This window comes from Myodes glareolus, chromosome 2 (assembly GCF_982192425.1).
Source record: "Myodes glareolus chromosome 2, mMyoGla1.1, whole genome shotgun sequence".
NCBI classification, from domain to species: Eukaryota; Metazoa; Chordata; class Mammalia; order Rodentia; family Cricetidae; genus Myodes; species Myodes glareolus.
This window is the reverse complement of record NC_142027.1, coordinates 139,295,882-139,315,494: the sequence shown is the minus strand read 5'-3', so window position 1 is coordinate 139,315,494 and position 19,613 is coordinate 139,295,882. Positions and strand designations below refer to the sequence as shown.

The window sequence follows — 19,613 nt, the reverse complement described above, 5'->3', positions numbered from 1 at the left end:
AGTATTCCAGTGAGAGACCGTGGATGTGGCTCAGGGGAAGAGTGTTTACCCAGTATGCATGAGGACTGAAATAAAAGAATCATCCTGAGTTGTCTGCGGTATTGATGTCAGAACCAAGAAAACAGATGAGGTCATTGTGGCTGAGCTGTTCTTTGTTTTCATGCCCAAGGTGAGGGTGGGATTTAGTCCTCTCAATGGAGATCCAGCTTTCTCAATTCCCTGTGCAGAAGAGCCCTTCTTCCCAGTTATGTGTTCTTGGTTACCTGGTCAGAAGCCACTTAACCATTTTTGTAGTTGGTCTTCTCAAACATTGTTCAGGCCATGTGACTCCAGAGGAAACTCCACAGATGGGGAGGAGTGCTGACAACAGGCTCTGGAGTGAAGGAAGTGGTCAGCAGACATTTCTATAAACACCCTTTACATGACCAGAGGTGTTTTCACAGAGGGTCTAAGATTGGTGAAGTTGGTCATGAAGATGAGCCATTGTGGGCCATTAGAAGGAACCACAAGAGACAGCTAGAAGGTGAAGTCAGTGACTGTCACAGCAGCTTCCTCCCCAAACCCCCAGTTACTGAACTGAATTGAGTTTCAGAGTTGAACCCATTAAGTGTAGATGAAGTGACTTCCTGGAGAACTGAACCCTGTGGTCAAATGGTAGACAGAGCCATGCTTCCCCCAATGGACACACACTCCTTACTCAGTGAGTGGGCCCTGGAAAGGAGGGAGTTACCAACCTTAGGTAGAAGATTAAAGTTGAAGATTGACTTGACAACCCAAAGTGTTTGTCATCAAGCCTTGGCTTTCACCTGGCCAGGGTGAATGCTAAGTCAGAACCAAGATGGCACCCACAGAAGAATATGGATGAGCACTGTGCTTAGGGTCAAAGGGCTCTTGGGCAAGTCCAGTCTGGATCCAGTATGATACTTCTAATCATGGCTGTCACAGTGGTAGGAAAGTGTCAGATGTACTCATCTTACTCCATCTGAGAGATGATCTTCAGTCATCCTTTTGTCCTGGAAACCTGACCCAGCCACCTTATGGCTCCGCCCAAAGGCAGTTCATTACTCATTCCTGTTGCCTGCTGTTAACCTCCATGGTCCTTATCATTGGGAAGGGTCATTCCATCATAGAGACATGGGATGTGGCCAGTATATATCACATGTAGACTTGCTTTATAGTGTAAGCTACATGATGGGTCCCCTCAGGTTGACAGGATATGTGAGGGACCCCTGGGCAATGGTTGTTAAAACCTTCTCTGTGTATCTAGGGGTGTTTCAGAAAAGGCAAGACTGAAATAGCAGACAGCATCATCTGGGTCACCAGGGGCTCAGCGAGAGCACAATGCAGAGTGTTATATATTCTTAGGTCTACGGGACATGCACCTTCTCACACTCCGGGACACTGGGGCTCCTGGTTCTCAGGGCTATTAGAGTAATACTTGAATGAATGAGGACAGGAAGGACACACACACACACACACACACACACACACACAACCAATTATTAAGAGAGTGGGCACCAAGGACAGGAACAGGCTTTGGGAGCAGGTGCCCTATGCAATGCCTTGAACTCTTAAGTAAGCAGGGTACAAGAGTTGAGATCACATGTGTTTTTTTGTGTCTGGCAAATGAGTTATTGGTTCACAACACTGAACTATGAAACCATTAGGTCTCTGTGTGGAGGGTGTGTGTGTGTATGTGTGTGTTTCTAGTCCTCCTTCATTTAAACATTGTGCTGGAGAAGGAGATGAGAGTTCCACATCTTGATACGCAGGGGACATAAACAACTGTGTGTAACACATTTGTGTAACTTTAGCAACAAAGTCCTTAAAATCCACCTCCACATTGACACACATCTTCAACAAGGCCACACCTATTCCAAGAAAGCCACCACTGCTAATAATGCCACACCCTGTGGGTGCCATTTTCTATCAAAACCACCATAATGATCAATCAATATGGTGAAAAATTTGGAGGAATTGACAGAACGTTTTTAGAGCTAGTAAACAATTCAACAAAGTCACAAAAAAAAGGCCAAAGCAGGTCACATGGAAGGAACTCACCACACAGCTGCACACCAGCCATGCACAGGGAGGCTTAGAGAATGGTGGAGGCTTTACATTTTGGGAGACACAGCTCCCCCTGATGGCCACTGTGTGAACTGCTACTATTAACTCATAGACATGACCACTTGCACTTTAGAAGAGCCAAGAAAACAACACAGAGTCTCAGGCAGCAGGGAATGAGAGACCAGCCTGGGAGTAGGAGCAGGGCAGCATGCTGTGAGAAGCTGCAAGGTCCTTAGATCCCTGCTGAATGGAGGGGGGCTTAGAGGGTTGACCCAGAAATGAGCTGGGAGGGTGACTCCCCAGAAGCCTGTATTGGTCACAGGCTTGCCCAGCGTGAGTCAGCTCAAACTGGAGTAAGGAAATAGGGCCACTGTAGTAGGAGACCACTTGTTTGTTTCTCGAATGCCCAGACTCCCAAAATAATCACACAGAAACCTTATTATTTAAATCATTGCTTGGTCCCTTAACTCTAGCTTCTTATTGGGTTAATTTTAATTTAACATCTTAATTTAACCCATCTCCATTAATCTGTGTATCACCACAAGGCTGTGGCTTACCGGATAAAGTTCCAGCCAGCAGCTGTCTCTGGCAGGGGCTACATGGCTTCTCTCTAAATTCTGCCTTTCTTTCTCCCAGCATTCAGTTTTGTTTTTCCTGCATACCTCTATTCCCTGTATAGGCCCAAGACAGTTTCTTTATTAACCAATGGTATTCACAGCATAGAGAGGGGAATCCCGCATCACCTTCCATTTTCTGTTTAAATAAATAAGAAGGTTTTAATTTAAACACAGTAAACTTACACATAAAAAGCAGATATCGGGCTGAAGAGATGGCTCAGTGCTTAAGAGTACTACCTACTCTTCCAAAGGTCCTGAGTTCAGTTCCCAGCAACCACATGGTGGCTCACAACCATCTGTCATGAGATCTGATGCTGTCTTCTGGCCTACAGGCATGCATACAGGCAGAAGACTTTATACTTAATAAATGAATCTTTAAAAGCAAAAACAGGTATCAAGCGAGAATTATAGTTAACAACATTTATATCTACTTTATCTTTTATCAAAACCAAGGAAAACTATGATAATAACTACCTATCCTTCAACTCCATCAAAGTCTTCAGAAGTATATTACCTAAGTTTACATGGAGTGCACTGCAAGCAACTTCCAAAACTCTAGAATTGACAGAGACATCTCTCTGCCTGGACAGTCACCACAAATTCTTCTGTATCATTAGAGCATCCATCTTCAGCCTACAGGCCCATAGAATCCAGCAGACTTTTCCATGAGGCAGGAAATTTCAAAGACAGTTCCACCTATTGGTCAGTGACTTTCTTCTGTGTCCTGCAGAATGTCTGGCAGACTCTCATGAAGCAGGAACCTTGAAGGAATGTCTCACCTTTAGGGAGTTCAGCAGTCATTTCTCTGTGGGTCCTGTGTGTCCAGTTCATCAAGCAGTCCAGGGAAGAGCAGTTTCTTGCCCAAAGGTCTCACAAACTCCATAAGGAGCCTCTTCAATGCCCATCTTCCTCTTGAAGTAATTGGTGCTGCCAGGAACATATGTGTCTCACTGTCATGAAAAGTCCTAAATTCTTAAAACATTTTAAATGCCATATTCTGTAGTCTTTGAAGGTATGCAGTATGCTCTATCTGAGCCCTTGATGACCCTGTAGAGTGTGATTTGTTCTTAGGTGTAGGGGGTATGCATCTTCTCACACTCCAGGACCCTGTGGCTCCTGGTTCTCAGGGCTATTAGAGTAAGAACTGAATGAATGAATGATGGCTGGAAGGTCTCTCTCTGTCTGTCTCTGTCTCTGTCTCTGTCTCTCTCTCTCTCTCTCTCACACACACACACACACACTCACCCAGTTATTAAGAAACTGGGCACGGGGGACAGGAGCAGACTTTGGAAGCATATGTCATGTACAATGCCCTGAACTCTTAAGTAAGCACTGTACAAGAGTTGAGGTCACATATGTGTTTTGGTGTCTGACAAATGAGCCACTAGTTCACAACACTGAACTAGTCTCTGTGAGAGACCTCATTAGGTCTCTGTGTGGAGGGTGGTGTGTGTGTGTGTGTGTGTGTGTGTGTGTGTGTGTGTGTGTGTGTGATTCCAGAGTTCGGGAGACTCGGGCAGGAGGATGCTTATGAGTTCCAGGTCTGACTAAGCCACATAATGAGATCTTGTCTCAGGAAGAAAAAGGAAGCAGATGCCCACTGTGATTTAACTCAGTGCATCAAAAGTTCATCATCACTACAGATAATCATGTGTTTGTTTTTGTGACCACCAGTCTCACAAATTCAGTTCATTTTTGTCATGCACCTCTTCAAATCCCAGCCTGCATGTTGCAGCCACCATGCATCTTCATGTGCACTGTTCACACTCCCAGGTCCCCGTAGCCATGTGCAGCTACAGAGTCAGATGTAGCAGTCAGATGGGGCAGGTCTTGAGTCTTGTCTTGGGGACATGGACAGAAGGAACCAAGGATTCCTGTCTTGGGATGATGTATAAGTGACCTGGAGAACCCACCTCGTGTGACATCATAGCTGTAGTGGGTTGATTCTGCTCTGTCTAGGGATGAGTGCTCAGTGCCTGGAGTCATGGGTAGCATGTAGCAAGTGCTCAATAAATGCATCTAGTTAACTATAAACACACACACAGATACACATATATACATGCATGCATACATACATGCACACACATCCACACATCTATACAGACACACACACACACACACACACACACATACCTACACCACTTTGGTACATCTCACACAGTCTCATGGCATCTGCTGTGGTTTATTGTCATTGATCAGTCATTGGACAGATATTCCCATTACATATACAGACAGAAGTCAAGCTTGAGTTCTCCCTTCCCTTCTGAATCTCTTGTCCCACAGAGGACACTGGTAGAGGATAAGGCAAATGAAGCAGGCCATGAGGAAGGCTGTCTGTGATGGGACTTGATGGAAGGGTGGGCGGGCAGGGGTCAGAAGCCTGGAGTCTGATCCCAGCTTGGACACTCCCCCTTTGGGGCCTTGGGCAGCATCCTGCCCTCTCTGGTCAAGGCCTGCAGCAAAGGAGCACATCCCCTGACTTGGGACCCTTATGGTCAGAAGCTGCTGTGCTCACAGGAGGACACAATTCCAGTTCTTGTCTGCCTGAGGATGGAGGGAAGGCAGAGAACTTCAGGTCTACAATTATCTCAGCACTAAGGCAGGAGGATGGCAATGACCAGGCCACCTAGGACTACACAAGCATAAGGCCACATCAAGACAAACCAAAACAACACAGAAAAATAGCTAACCTGTTATTGTGGCACAGAAACTTCGGTCTACAACAGAAAACACACGATCATCTCATGAGCCCACATTGGTACTTGGAAGAGTATGCAAATGAGCCTGGGGATGGGCACCATGACTGGCCACTTGGAGCCCCTCAGAAGAAGGAACAGCATATCCCCAAGTTGTGAAGATGGCAGTTAGGACTTTTGGGGATGTGGGAACTTAGCCTGTTGAAAGTGTACATAGCCCTACCTGAGTTTTCCTCATTCGGTAACAGATCTGCCAAAATGGGAGAGAGCCAAGCCACCTTTCTGCTGTGTGACAGTCCTAAAAGTCACAGCAGTCACAGGTGTCTCCCTCCTGGGTCCATTCTCCTTTCCTTCCTGACCTTCTGAGGTTTGCTTCCCACATCCCTGCACCCATTCTAAGCTCAGTCCTGAGGCCATGCATGACATCATCTGTTCCCTAGCATCAGAAAAGCCCTGCCCCAGGAGAGGAAAGGATCAAGTGTAGGTCCCTCTGTGGCACCTTGTGACTGTGACACAGGCCTGCTAAGTCCCATGGGTCACATAACAATGAGACAGGAAAGATGACCTGCTTCATGGACCTGAGCACTTACTTCAGAGTTCATGGGAACCCCAGCGCCACATCTCCTTAGCTGACAGTATTCCCTGAGTCAGAGGCTTCAGCTCTCTCATCCTACTGGCCTCTTGTGTGTGTGTGCATGTATGTGTGTGTACGTGTTTCTGTGTACATGTGTATTTGCATGCACATATATGTTTGTGTATGTATGCATGTTTGTGTGTGTGTGTGTGTGTGTGTGTGTGTGTGCAATCAACAGAGAATGCTACACTCCTCAAGTGCTGTCTCCTTGACGTTTGGGTTGCATTGCATTGGAACTCACCAAGGAGACTATGCTCCCTTGCTGGCCAGTGCAGGGACCTCATTGTACACACATGGGAATGGCAAGTGCACATTTCCTTGTCTGACTCATTTATGTGGTTCTGGCGATGATATTAGGCTCCTTATCCTTGCCTACATGACAAGTGTGTTATTGACCGAGCCTCTTCATATCATCAGAGAGAGAAGGATTCTATTAAGCACAACTTATAGAGCCCTAGTGGGGATCTTCTGAGCTACTGTATGATAAAGAACACAAGACAAGCATGGGTGTAGATCCAGTGAGCTACTGTATGATAAAGAACACAAGACAAGCATGTGTGGATCCTGTGAGCTACTGTATGATAAAGAATGCAGGACAGAGCCTGAACACAAAGCAGATACTCAGAGCAGAGGCTATCATTTCTTAGGAGGCTGAGTGACAGGAACTCTGCAGGGGTGATGTGACAATCTCTGAGACCAAGAATGACTATAAAGCAAGCAGTGTCCCTCTGCTGCTTGGGTGTAGACAAGGTCAAATTCTTGGTCTCCTCATCTGCAGACAGGAAAGCCTACCTCTGCCTCCCAGGGCTGCAGGTATTCATGTTAATCATGTGACAAGAGTACAGTTTCCAACACAGTGACAGGACAGGAAATGCTCCATTGATACGGAGCTCCCACCTTTCCATTACCACACTGCTACAGCATGGTCCTCCCTGGTGGGGAAGTTGAGTCATGAGGGGACAGGCTACCTGGTTCTTGTGAGCTGACTCAGCAGGTAGGTTGAGATCTCCTGATCTTGAAAGTCATAATAAACTGTCCAATGGATTTCGAGCTGCTTGTATTTTGTGATCAGTTCCAAAACTGTGCCAAAGCACTGGACTGTATTGAACTCAGTGACTCCATTCCCACGTTCCCAGGCGTAGACTGTCAGCAGCTCCAGGGCATACTGTGGGGGCAGCGGCTCACCCAGCTTCTCCTTACACTGTGAAAAAAAATGGCAATGACAAAAACAGGATTGTCAGCTGTTGTGGGGGGACCTGTTCATGTAGATTTAGTCTATGGATGCTCCCGTGCTATAGCCAAGGAGTGAGAAGATGAGAGGGAGACTGTGTGGTCCACACTTAGCATTTACTGTCAGACATAGGAGGAATCATTGACAGACAGGAAGGGAGGGTCAGAGCAGGATAGTAATGATGCTCACTATTTATGGCTTTTTCACAGGCTCTGAAATAACAGGGGAGGAGACAGGGAGAGGGCCCAGTCAGTAAAGTGCCCCCCAGTCAAGTCAGGAAGTTCAGATCCCAGCACACACAGGCTGATGAGAGGAGTGACTCATAATCTCAGCTTTAGGCAGAGGAGATGGGGTTCCCAGGACTCTATGACTGTTTAGAACAGTTGATTTAGCACTCTGTGGGCTCAAGTGTGAGGCCCTGAGCAGATTTATAAAATGGAGAGTGATTCACTCCCTGGCCTCCACATGTATGTGCACACACATATAAACACAGACGCATGTGCTCCCTAGAACAGATATATAGACAGAAACACCACACAAACATTTAAAAAGATCCAGAAAAAAACAAGATATTGCCCACTTAAGGAGCTCATAGCTTAAAATGGCAGACAAAATAGAAACCAGAGAATGTGACAGGCTTAGCCTCAGAAAGAAGCAAAAATCTAGACATAAATGATGTAGCAACCAGGAAGCAGTGAACCAGACATGGCTGAAAAGAGAGTAGGCTAACTGGAAAGTGAACTAGAAGACACTTACTGGAACAAGCTTGGAAAGTCCTCCTTCCTCCAGCTCCCCTCCCCCTCCCTTCTCCCTCCTACAGCATCCACCTTTCCTTGCTGTCTTCTGCTACCTTCTCTTCTCTCAAATCCTCCCCTTCTGCTTCTCTTTCCCCTCTTTTCTTTCTCATTTTCTATTTCCTCACCTCTTGTGTTTCTTTTTTTTTCTTTTTGTGAACCTGACATAAGGTAGAGTCATCTTGAGAAGATGAACTCACAAATGAGAAAATGCTTCTGTCAAACTTCCCTGTGGGGCATTTTATTGATTAATGACTAACGAGAGAGGGACGACCCACTGTGACTGGTGCCATGTCTGGGGAGATGACCCTGGAGTGTACATAAATGCAAGCTGCGTGAGTCATGGAGAGCAAGCCAGTGAGCAGAATTCCTCCATGGTCTCTACTTCAGTTACTGCCCTGACTTCCTCAGTGATGGACTGTGACAGAGCTGTGCAACCTAATAAGACCTTTCCTTACCAAGAGACGTTTGGTCATGTGATAAAATATTTATCAATATAAAGCAAACGAGAATACCCCTGCTTTTCTCTGGCAAAGTTTCCACTCATGTATAAACAGGACCCACAGTGGCTTGACTAGATGCCATACCAGTTGGTACCAGTGCTTGACCAGGCAGTTGAGATTCTTCAGCTTGGGTGGACAATTCTTCAGGAAGTTACTCTGGAGCTCTGTGAAGCTGGTTGAGAACTTGCCTTCCTTCCCCAGGGAGGTGCACTCGCTGTGGGCCTTCTGTAGACTTGGGGGTCAGGCTTGTTGTAGACGTTGACATCACCTGTTAAGGAGGCTTCAGTTAAGGCATCCTGTAGACAGATAAGAGTCTCTATGGGGGGGGGAGTACTAAGACAGAGTCTCACGTGCTTTTAAAATACAAAGGGGGAAATTGTTTGGTCCATTGAGGACAGGCCTTCGCACCCCCACTTGATCTGTTTTGCACTCTTGTGGTTGGTTGTTCCAAAAACAGGAACAAAAACAGAACAATCTGTTGTTTTCAGCAATGTTTCTAAGGATGTTTACCCCTAAGCCATGTGAGTTATGGTGATGAGATTCCTGCTTTTGCTGGCTTGGCCTCCCCTGCTATGAGCTATGTATACTGTGTGAGAAAGTGGAATAAAGGCTTGTCTGCAGAACCTGAAGTTGTGTTCTATGTTAATCCCGATGTCCCTCTCCTAGAAGAACTACAGTTGCCATGCTGGCACGGCATAGACCCTCCATGTAAGGGGCATTGCTGACCTGGAGGAGGGCAAAGGGAAGGAGTGTGATCCAGTCTTCATCAGTCTCTAGGGTTAACTTAGTGATCACCTTTGTTTCTCCCTATCCTCCTTCAGCTGGAGTATTCCAGAATGATTGACATGCAAGAAACAGGTGTCCCCCAAAGGAACCTTGTCTATGATCTAGTATTCTCAGGTGATTGAGGGGGCAGTGACAATGTAGTGTTTTCTGTAACTGCTGCAAACTAAAATCAGTGTAATGGTTGTCAGGGTCCAGGAATACTGAAAGGCTAGTCAAAGACTGGGCAATGGGGCATTTATCAGATGCATCTGATTAGCTGTTCCAGGTGAAGGAACAGAGAGCAATCACATCAGCTGGACTGGTTCATGTCAGCTTTCAGCAAGTCCAGAGCTCAGTAGTCTGCAGGAGCTCCCTGGGTGGTGTCTTTTAAATCTACTAAGACAAAAACAGACCAAGAACAAGTTAAAAAATTAGGAGGTTAAAAGAGAACCTTATATGTTTCAGGACTTTTACTTATCTGTAGGCTCTGAGCTGTGACAGCTGGATTCAAGCCTTGAGACCTTCTGGACTCCCCTAATCTCTCATAAATTTTTAGCTTATCAAAGGAGACAAAAAGTTCTAGTAGCCTTTTCATTGCATTGAAATCCGCATTGTAGAAAAAGCAGTTAACAGGTGCCTGTAAACACCTGGGACAGATTTGGGTACATAACAAAAGTATGACTTTGGGTTACCCTGATGCAAAACACCCTTAAGTTTGTCAAGGGACATAGCAAAAGGTAGTTGGTTTATCAGGAGACATAGCAAGAGTGTGGCTTTGGGTTAGTGCTGGAGCCACATTTATTTTACAGTAGTGTACAGCTGAGAGAAACATAGACCCACAAGTGTACAACTTATGAGGAACTTGTTTGCAGAGCTGCAGGAACACTTGTCTTTTGGATAAGTCACTGTCATTTCTGAAAAAAATCTTGTGAAATCATGGCATTTCTTCCTTCAAGATGGGATTCATTCCCAAAACACCTCAGCAGTGTAACTTCCTCCTGCACAGGCAACAGAATGACCTTCCATGAGGCCATAGAGAGATAACATTCACTCTTTGTTCCAATAGTCAAATTTACATAAAGTCAGTCTCTCCACAGTTACCTCTGGTAAAAGACCAAGTAGGGATTTCAAAAAGATAGGGAGATACCCTTTCCAGACAAATGCATCTTTCTTTGCGACCTTTAGTAACTTTATCTAATGGTTTTGAACACCAAGTATTTCCCCTTGGACACTGGCTCATCCTGGATAGTGTCACCTTTTTCAGGAGCACTCCTTTGGCATGCTCTACCATTGTGTGTGTGTGTGTGTGTGTGTGTGTGTGTGTGTGTGTGTGTGTGTGTGTGATTCTGAATTGCATATTGATATTGAAAGACCCCCGATTTGGGGAGACTCTCACTCTAGCTTCGGGAAGATGTGAACCCCCCCCAGTAACTCACGAGAGACCGTCATTGCTGCAATTACACGAGGTTTAATGACAAGACGACAAGACAGGGACCAGTGCACTGGGGCCAAGACTCATAACCCACGCAGGGGAAAAGTTCGACCTCCAGTGACCAGGAGAAGTAGTTTTTACAGGAAGAAACCACATAGCCCAGTAATCCGAAAGGGGGGGCAGGGAGGATGTCCGAAAATTCCAGTGATGATTACAAAGGGGCAATTCAATGCCTCTCAAGATCATTCTCAAAGGTCGTAATCAGCTAGTTCCTATTCCGGTGATAATTACTAGGGGGTGACAATTACTAGGGAGAATCTTTTTGTCCCTCAAGATTACTCTCAAGATTACAATCCACCTTTATCTTCAGCTAGTTCCTGGAACCCTGGAACTGGTTAACCTTAGATTTCTGATTCTTCTCTTCCTGCTAGATTTTTGGCTCTATTTTCCTGTTAGGGGGATCGGGATTTATCCAGGTCTTTCAATATCATTGTTTTTGCATATGGAATTTTTCTTAACCACATCCATAAAAAGTAAAACTTGGAGGATATTTGCCCTTCTTTTTTTTCTGCTTTGAAAATAATAAAGAACATGCAGAGGCAATGTACTGAGTTGATTTATTTCATTTACCTTCGATTCAATTAGCCAGGTTATTGCCCAATTTGAAAAAACCTTAGCTGAATCCTGAGAAGTTTAATGGGACTTAACCCCAGGATAAACCTCAAAAGATTAGCCTAATGAAAACCACCTTTAATTCTACATTTAAAGACATCCAAAGGAAATTTAAAATCTTGAGCTTATGACTGAAAAACAAGTAGTCAATGCTCTACTAGATTATCAGAACTCTGCTGGTCAATGCTAAAATTCTGTTTCTTTGAAATATTAGCATAAAAATATAACTTTATAGCTTGTATTTATATATTTTATGTTTATTTTTCTGAGACGCTTAGAACTTAAGTTTTTACATCTGTAGGCCTTGCATGGACATTGAACTATTTTTTAATCATTTACCAGAGACATTGGTAATATGAAGCAAGGCAAATCTGTTTTCCTTTTCTTAACAAGATACCTAAAATCTTTAACTAATGACTGACTAATGAACTAGCATGGTGGCTGTAGCACAAGGGAAGGAGCTGATTTGCTGTTGCTGCCCAGCTGACAAAGCTACAGTTAGCTTAGCTGTCAATGTAAGAGATCTGAGAAGGACTCACCAAAATGACAGAGACTAGTCCATGGTCCTTTTTCCAGACAGTTATACCAGGCTCCTGTGGTCTCCATGACATTGAGGGCAGAGGTACTGAGAAGCCCAGGAAGATGAAATTTTTTATGTCAATAGTCTATATGCATATTTCTAAGGGTAAGGGGGCTTAAATAAGCCACCTGAACCCCTTTGCCATACACTCTCCCCATATATGTAAAAGACAATTAAAACAAGCTCATGTCTCTGTAAACATCTTGAACTAATACTCTGTATTGTAGGTTGTAAGTCCTTATAGGAAGATGCACTCCCCAAGAGACATGAATCCCTACTGTAGGAGCTCAACATCAGGAGCAGTAACTCCTGATCCCAGGAATGCACTCCCATGCACCCCACACATAATCTTTTGCTATAGAAGGATGCTTATGGCCCCTTTCCTGGGTCACAAGCCTAAGTTTTGCCTGTGGCCCGAACTAGTTATAAGTTTTCTACCCACAGTGTTTGAATGAAGCTTGCTTGTGGTTAATAGACTTCAGTAGTCTGATCCCCATTATTTGTGCAACCCCAGGACCTAGCAGGACCAGGACAACAGTCTTGTCTGCCAGACCCAGAGGATGAAAGGTTTTCTAGTGGGTCTCAAATTGTCTAGGTAAAGTGGGCCATCAGCTCTCCAATTCCATGCCTGTCTGTGGTTTGGTCCAAGCCCTGGTTGAAGGCAGATATTGGAGCAGTCTTTCCCAGTGGTTAGTTTACGATCATCCAAGTAGAATTGTCCAGTTGTGTGTCCATTGTCTTTTTGGAGATCTTGTGGGTCACTGCTAGGATCTGAGGGTCTGTCTGTTATATAAATGTAAATATCTGAATTCCACATTCAGAAAATCTCTGACAATTTGAGGACCTGAGTCAAAACACCTTCATTTATTCTTAGTTATTTGTTATAAGCTATACCTTGAAAACATTTGAGAGGTTAGATAAATTTTTCCTATACTTGATTACATTAGTACTTAGCATGATTTATAAGTATAGTTTTGGTCATCTCAAGGCTTAATCATCTTTAACTGTTTATAATTAAAATAACAATTTCTGAATTAAAGCTCTTTCAGTATCAAGATAAGACTTTAAATTTATAAACTTAGTCTACAAAGGGACTGGGAATGTTTTTTCCTGGTCCTTCTAGAGTGTATAATTATAGGATATAAGTTTCTTGTATGACTCAGTTTACCAAAATAGTTACAGCTTAACAATGTTAAAAAAACAAGGAAGTTAGACACATATCTTTAAACCAGTTTTTGTTAACTTGAATGGGCTTTAAGTAAGGAGAGACATTTTCTAAACCAATAGACTTCTTTCTTTTGTTAGGTGCATTGTTATGTAATGTCTGACATGCAGGTGATCCAAGGCCCATAGGTTGAGAAACTGTTCCAAGTGTAATGGTCTGCTCTGTCCCTTTAAGAGACAAGCCATGTCCACTCTCCCCATCCTCCAAGGCAAGCTGATCTTCAGCTTCCAGCCAGGGTCCTTTCTCCCTCTTGAAGAAGCAAGTTCTGTCTCTCCCTTCTTCCCACTTCTCCCCACTTCTCCCCTTCTCCCCTCTCTTTCTCTTAGCCTCTCTCTTTGTTCTTCTCCTTTTCTCCCCTTTCTCCTCCATCGCCATTAAATAAATATCCAACCTCATTATGCATGGTGTGCTTGTCCATCTGTCTCTCACCTACCACATGGCTCCCTTCCCAGGACCAGTCATTTTCAGAGACCTGCGGAGTGGTCTCATGGTATGCCCATCTCTCTGTCTTTCCTCGTGGGACTGGCTGCCCCATCAGGCTCTCTCACCTACCACATGGCTCCCTTCCTGGGACTTGCCACCCCTCGTGGCCCACTACAGCCACTTGGGGAACTGCCCCATCCCTCCATGGTACTGGTGGCTCTTTGGACCCACAATCCACTGCCTGCTGTCACTTTGGGACATGCAGCATAGACTCGAGTGCATCTGCTAGCTGCAGCCATTCGGGGACCTGCAGCAGTTTTACTTAACCCATAACACCAAGTTCTTCGTCAGACTGTTTCAGGTAAACTTTTTATAGCATCATAAGATAGAAACATCCCAGTTACTGTTACTTATTAGTTGTGCCCCTAACTTTACTTGGCCAGTGACTACACTGGGTCTTTGGGATTCCAGTATAGTCTTGAGACTTCCTCAGTGTGAGCTTTTAAGCCTAAAAACCATGTTTTGGGCTGACATATTTGATTTTACATGTATGGTTAGTCATAAGCAGAACTAAAGGGGTTAAAAAAGGTTAACACATTTGAATAATTGCCCAGATCTGTAGATAATGATGAATTATGGGTTTTTTAAAGATTTACTTGTGTAACCTTCTGGTTATTAATTTCGTGTTTAAGTTTTAAGTTAACTTTTTGTCAGAAATACTGCAGATTTTTAACCATACCCAGTAATTTATAAGCCAATCATTTCTCAGCTGCTGTGCTGTTGTCTTTTCTGCCTGCCAATATTTGACCCACACATAGAAACATTAAAAACAAGCCTGGGTCTGAAAAAGGATGGACCATAACCCAATCCCAGAGCCAGCTTTTCAATTAAACTGGACAGCACAAAACAACTATAATATTATTCATACCCAATAGCCGGAGTGGGATGATAATGTTATTTCATTGCATATATCTATGAAGTAATCAAAGAATAACAAATGTTTCTTTTTATTTTAAGTATTTTTAATTTTGTTTTACTTCTAATCATGTATGCATATGTGTGTGTATCCATGTGAGTGCTGGGCCTCTAGAGTCCAGCAGAGGGAGGTGGATCCCTAAGGGTGGGAGTTGGAGTTATGAAACATTCAATGCCAAGTACTGGGCACTGAACTTGGGTCTCCTTTAAGGAGCAAATGCTCTCCACCACTTGACCATTGCTCTAGCCCATTTCTTGAGTGGTTTACATTTTGATGTATTAGAAAGACAGCTATTTGTTAACATCGCTTTGGTACCTTCTTTTGATTTGAATAAAAATACAAGTGGATCCTGGGATTAGTAGAAGTTGTACTTGATATCTGATAGGAGAGTAGAAATTCAGTGAAGATTTTCATTACTTTTTCTCTTTTTATTCTGTAAGTTATGATTTCATTCCTAACTCCACTATATGAGATGCTAAGTATCCCTATTTTTCCAAACTGGCTAATGGCCTTTTTCTATGAAGTTGTAATACAGATGAAGCAAATCACCTTGAGTCAAATCAGAAGGTAAAATGTGGTGTTACTGTCAGAATACTCATGGTTTGATTATGTGTCAGGCTGTGAACACATCATTTGTGCCCACCCTCTAAATGTCTGCCATTGACTTTTCTCTTTCTGCTTCAAGACACAAGTGGATTTTCTACAGCTGATGATGAACACTCAGGACTCCAAAGGCAAAGAGTTCCTGAAAGGTAACCCAGGGTGCTTCATGGTGTATGGATCAAGAAGCCCAGAGAACCACCACAACAGGTGGTTGAACTGTGGCCATCCTCCATGGACTCCATACATCTCCTGACAGGGCTGCAGCAGCATGTGGGAACAGTTGAGCTGTGAAACCAGACAAGAACATTAAGGAAAAAGAGAAGGGCCTGCTGATGCTCATCTCTGGTGCCTCCACCAAATGTGAGCACCCCTGCCAGCCTCACCTAAACTGGACTTGGAGCTGGGTGCAGGTCAGGTGTCCTGCAGGGAGCACTGGGTCCTGAGTTGCTGTGAGTATGCAATCATGGCTGGGCAGGCTCCTACCCCACAGATGGAGATGGCCCAGTGGTCTCAGGCCCAGTGGTCTCAGTAGCCTCAACCCAAGATGTTTTCATAGCAAGGCAAGCTCCCTGGACTCCTCAGTGCCCACTGCTCCAGCACTTCAGTGGGACTGCTACTCCCTGGCTCCTGTCATGAATGAGGCCAGACCTGTTATCTGTGAAAGGCACAGGGTGGTGGTTTCCTATCCTCCTCAGAGTGAGGCAGAGCTTGAACTCAAAGAAGAAGTTACTGTATTTTTTTCATAATAATGAGAGTATGGTGCTTCAAAGGCACATTACAAAGAACTGGAAAGACAGGTCTTTTTCTGGGGAGCTTTGCAGAAAACATATGAGAAGATTCCATGTCAAGAAAGGGTAACCACATCATGTAAGTAAAGAGCACAGGGCCGCATCATAGGAAGAACACATCTGTGGATTTCCAGATCTTCAGGAGCTGAGCAGAGGGTGTGCAACTGACTCCAGAATCCAGGCCTGATTACTATCATGGGCTGAGTGAAGAAGATACCTTGTGTTGTTTCCATCCCTCTGGATTCTGATGTGTCAAGTGTGCCTTGTACTGTCTAATGAACTATACAGAGAAATGCCTATATTTTGAAGATGTGTAACTAAAACAGACAATTGTTTATAAGGCTTAACTGATTTATTTGCCTTTTTAAAACTTAAACTTCCTTGTAATATCAAATTCTTTGAATGATGATTTTAAAAATTACTAATTTATGAAATGATGGCTAAGAAGAAGTTAGATTTTCTCCTGTTGAGGTGAAGAGATTCTTTTGGGAATCAACTGCTCCTTCTCCTCTGCTCGCTGCCCTCCTCCCTTGGTTATATTTTGCTTCTTTTAGGCAAAAATACCAGTTTCCCAACCAGACAACTGAATCGGTACCAACAAGGATCTGGGGCAGCCAGACAGTGGCTCCTGGAGAGAGGAGTCAGTGGGCCCCACCTTTCTGTTTTGATCAGAAATCCACCCAAAGACCTAATCCTCGATTTCATATTGTGGATTTTCCATTTTCCTAAAATGAAGTGGGTAAAGTAAGAAGAAAAATTAAGCACAACCGTTGACTAAAAATATGTCATTGCTAACACAAGCAGCTCAGTGCATTGGTTGAGAAAGAAGAGAAATTGAAGTGGTAGCTGTGTGTGTGAATGACTTTGAAACACAATTCTCATTTTACCCTCAAGTGATCTGCATGCTCACAACACAGTAAAAATTGGATAGACAGTGGGGGTAAGAGATGCAGTCGTGTTGAAGTCAAAGGCTGTAAGAACCAAGGGAAAGTTCCCATTCATCCACTGTGAGTCTCCTGCCATCTTGTATGTGTTACTGGATTTACACAGTGATGTGGACGGTGCACGGTATGAATATGCCATTGCCATTATTACTCAGAACTGATAGATACAGGAGGTTTAAATAATAAACAGGATTCTCTTCTCTACTCCAGCACCATTACTAACCAAGATATCCTGAGTGTGCTTGCTCTGTCTCTGAAGCTGTACATTAGCCAGCACACCTGACTGTTAAAAGGCAGTCTGATGTGCCGGGCGAGTTTATCCAGGAGACCACTGGCTCCTGTGACTGTGGTGAAGCTCTGCAGGGCTTGCTGGGAGTGGCTCTACCCACACCTTGCAATTGCTGCAGGGTCTAACCAAGTCCATCTCTCTAGAGAAATCCTGTGACATCTGGTGGTGTCTTCTTCCAGTTTCATATCAGCCAAGGGTCTGTGTAGTCCTGGAAACAGCTGGAGGAAAGACAGCCTGGGAGTGAATGAGACTGTTCCACTGTTCTCTTGTGGGAAAGTTAAGTAAGGAAGTCAACATACCTTTTCCTTTTCTGGGAAATAGTCACGTGAATTGAAGAATCAAGTAAAGGCAAGAGATTCCATTGTCTTAAAAACATGAATAATGTGATTGGAAGAGGAATCATTCCTGCTAACCATTCTTAATATAAAATCACCATATATTACATTCCTTTGTGTTGAATTAAAAGATACTTTACTAGGATATCCAGATAACATAATAAGGTTTGGAGACATGGACTTTAGTTAGAAAAACAGCTGACATCAGCTTTCATCTGGGTGAGTTGACACCAACATGTCATTATATTCTTTACTTTCACAAATTGGTATGTGTATTTTATAGAAATTTTAAAAGAGCAAAAAGACTACTACAGTTAATGATTTTTTTTAACCTGTAGTTTCTCCATATTTTCAGCTCTGTAATTGAAATATCCCTGGTAACAGTTTTCTGGTATAAATTTGGCTAAAATTTCATCTGTTGGTGGATAATTAGATGATAAAACATCTATTGGATGTTTTGGAGACAGTAGATGGGTGTTGTAAAAAGGGCTTGTTAAATCTTGAACTGTTTCCATTACATGTTTGATTGTTTTTTCTTGGTTTCCCAGAATGTCGTTTACGAATTTACTCATTTCTTCAAACTTTTTGGTATATTTCTCTTCCATTTCTTTACGCATTTCCTCAATCTTTTTGTTATACTTATCTTCCATTTCTTTATGGCAGATTTTCACCTCCTGTTTAAGTTTCTCTATTATTTTCATAAAGATCCGCTTAGAGTCGATTTTTTCTATTTCTTCTGGAGTACGGTGTTCAATTCTTCTAGTTTCATGCTCCCTGGATTCTGGAGATGTCATATTGCCTTTCAGGTTTTTGGAGGAATTCTTTCATTGGCACCTGCCCATCTCTTCCTCTCTGGATGAAGCTCCTCAGCACTTTCTGGATAGAACTCCTCAACACTCTCTGGGTAGGACTCCTCAGCACTCTCTGGATAGAGCTCCTCAGCACTCTCTGGGTAGAACTACTCAGCAGTGCAACAGGGCTAGCTGGTCTTCCCAGGACCCAGGAGACAAAAGGGCGATAGCGGTGGGGACAGGGAGGGGTCCCGTGGAACACCAAAGACCCTGCTGCAGAAGCTGAGGGGGAGCGGCTGTGCTCTCTTCCCGGACAGGCCGGCCGCCCAGGCGAGCACCCACTCACCTCTCTGGGTAGAACTCCTAGCCATAGTTAAAGGTCTTTGAGCCTATAATTCGTGATCCTAGAGAAGCTAAATAAGAAGGTGAACCCAAAGAAAATCATATAGTTATCCTCCTGGATATTAGAACTAGGCAAGATTGCCAGGAAAACTCGGGTGCATGGGGGGTGAAGGGGTGGAAGTAGGGGAAGATGGTTAGGGAGAGGGGAGAGGGGGAGGATTGGGGATGGCTTGGGGAAATGGGAGGGGGAGGGAGGAAGGATGGTTCTGGGAGCAGGGAAGTTTATATCTCAATTAAGGGAGACATTTTAGGGTTTGCAAGAGACTTGATTCTGGAGGGGTTCCCAGGCCCAAGGAGAGGTCCCCAGATTGTACTCTGGGCAGCAGAGGAGAGGGTGCCTGAACTGGCCTTGGCCCATAACCATACTGACAAATATTTTGCATGTCACCACAGAACCTTCATATGGTGATGGATGGAGATAGAGACAGAGACACATATTGGAACACTGGACTTAACTCCCTAGGTCCAAATGAGAAGCAGAGGGAGGGAGATCGTGAGCAAGGAAAGCATAATCAGAGGGGGCCTTCATCCAACGATGGATGGAGATAGAGACAGAGACCCACATTGGAGCACTGGAAGTCAGGACCGCGAAGGGTGCATTCACCCACCGATACAAGGGGACTGATCGAATGAGAGCTCACCAAGGCCAGCTGGACTGGGACTGAATGAGCATTTGATCAAACCAGATTCTCTGAATGTGGCTGACATGGGGGCTGACTGAGCCCCCAAGGTCCAAATGAAGACTGAGAAGCCATTGACAATGGCACTGGGTCTTGTTTTGTCTGCATGGACTGACTTTTTAGGATCCTGGCCTGCTTGGAAGCTCACCTTCCTGGACCTGGAGAG

The 19,613-nt window shown here is 44.2% G+C and overlaps 1 protein-coding gene across 1 annotated transcript in view; it reads left to right on the top strand.

Moving 5' to 3' along the window:
• LOC148123184 (zinc finger protein 431-like) overlaps positions 1-18,295 on the top strand; it is a 40,691-nt gene extending 22,396 nt beyond the window's left edge. Inside the window, exon 5 of the mRNA XM_087903779.1 lies at positions 15,301-18,295. Within this exon, the coding sequence (XP_087759905.1) occupies positions 15,301-15,325 (25 nt within the window). The 3' untranslated portion in view covers positions 15,326-18,295. The remainder of the gene's footprint in view (positions 1-15,300) is intronic.
• The last annotated feature ends 1,318 nt before the right edge of the window (positions 18,296-19,613 follow it).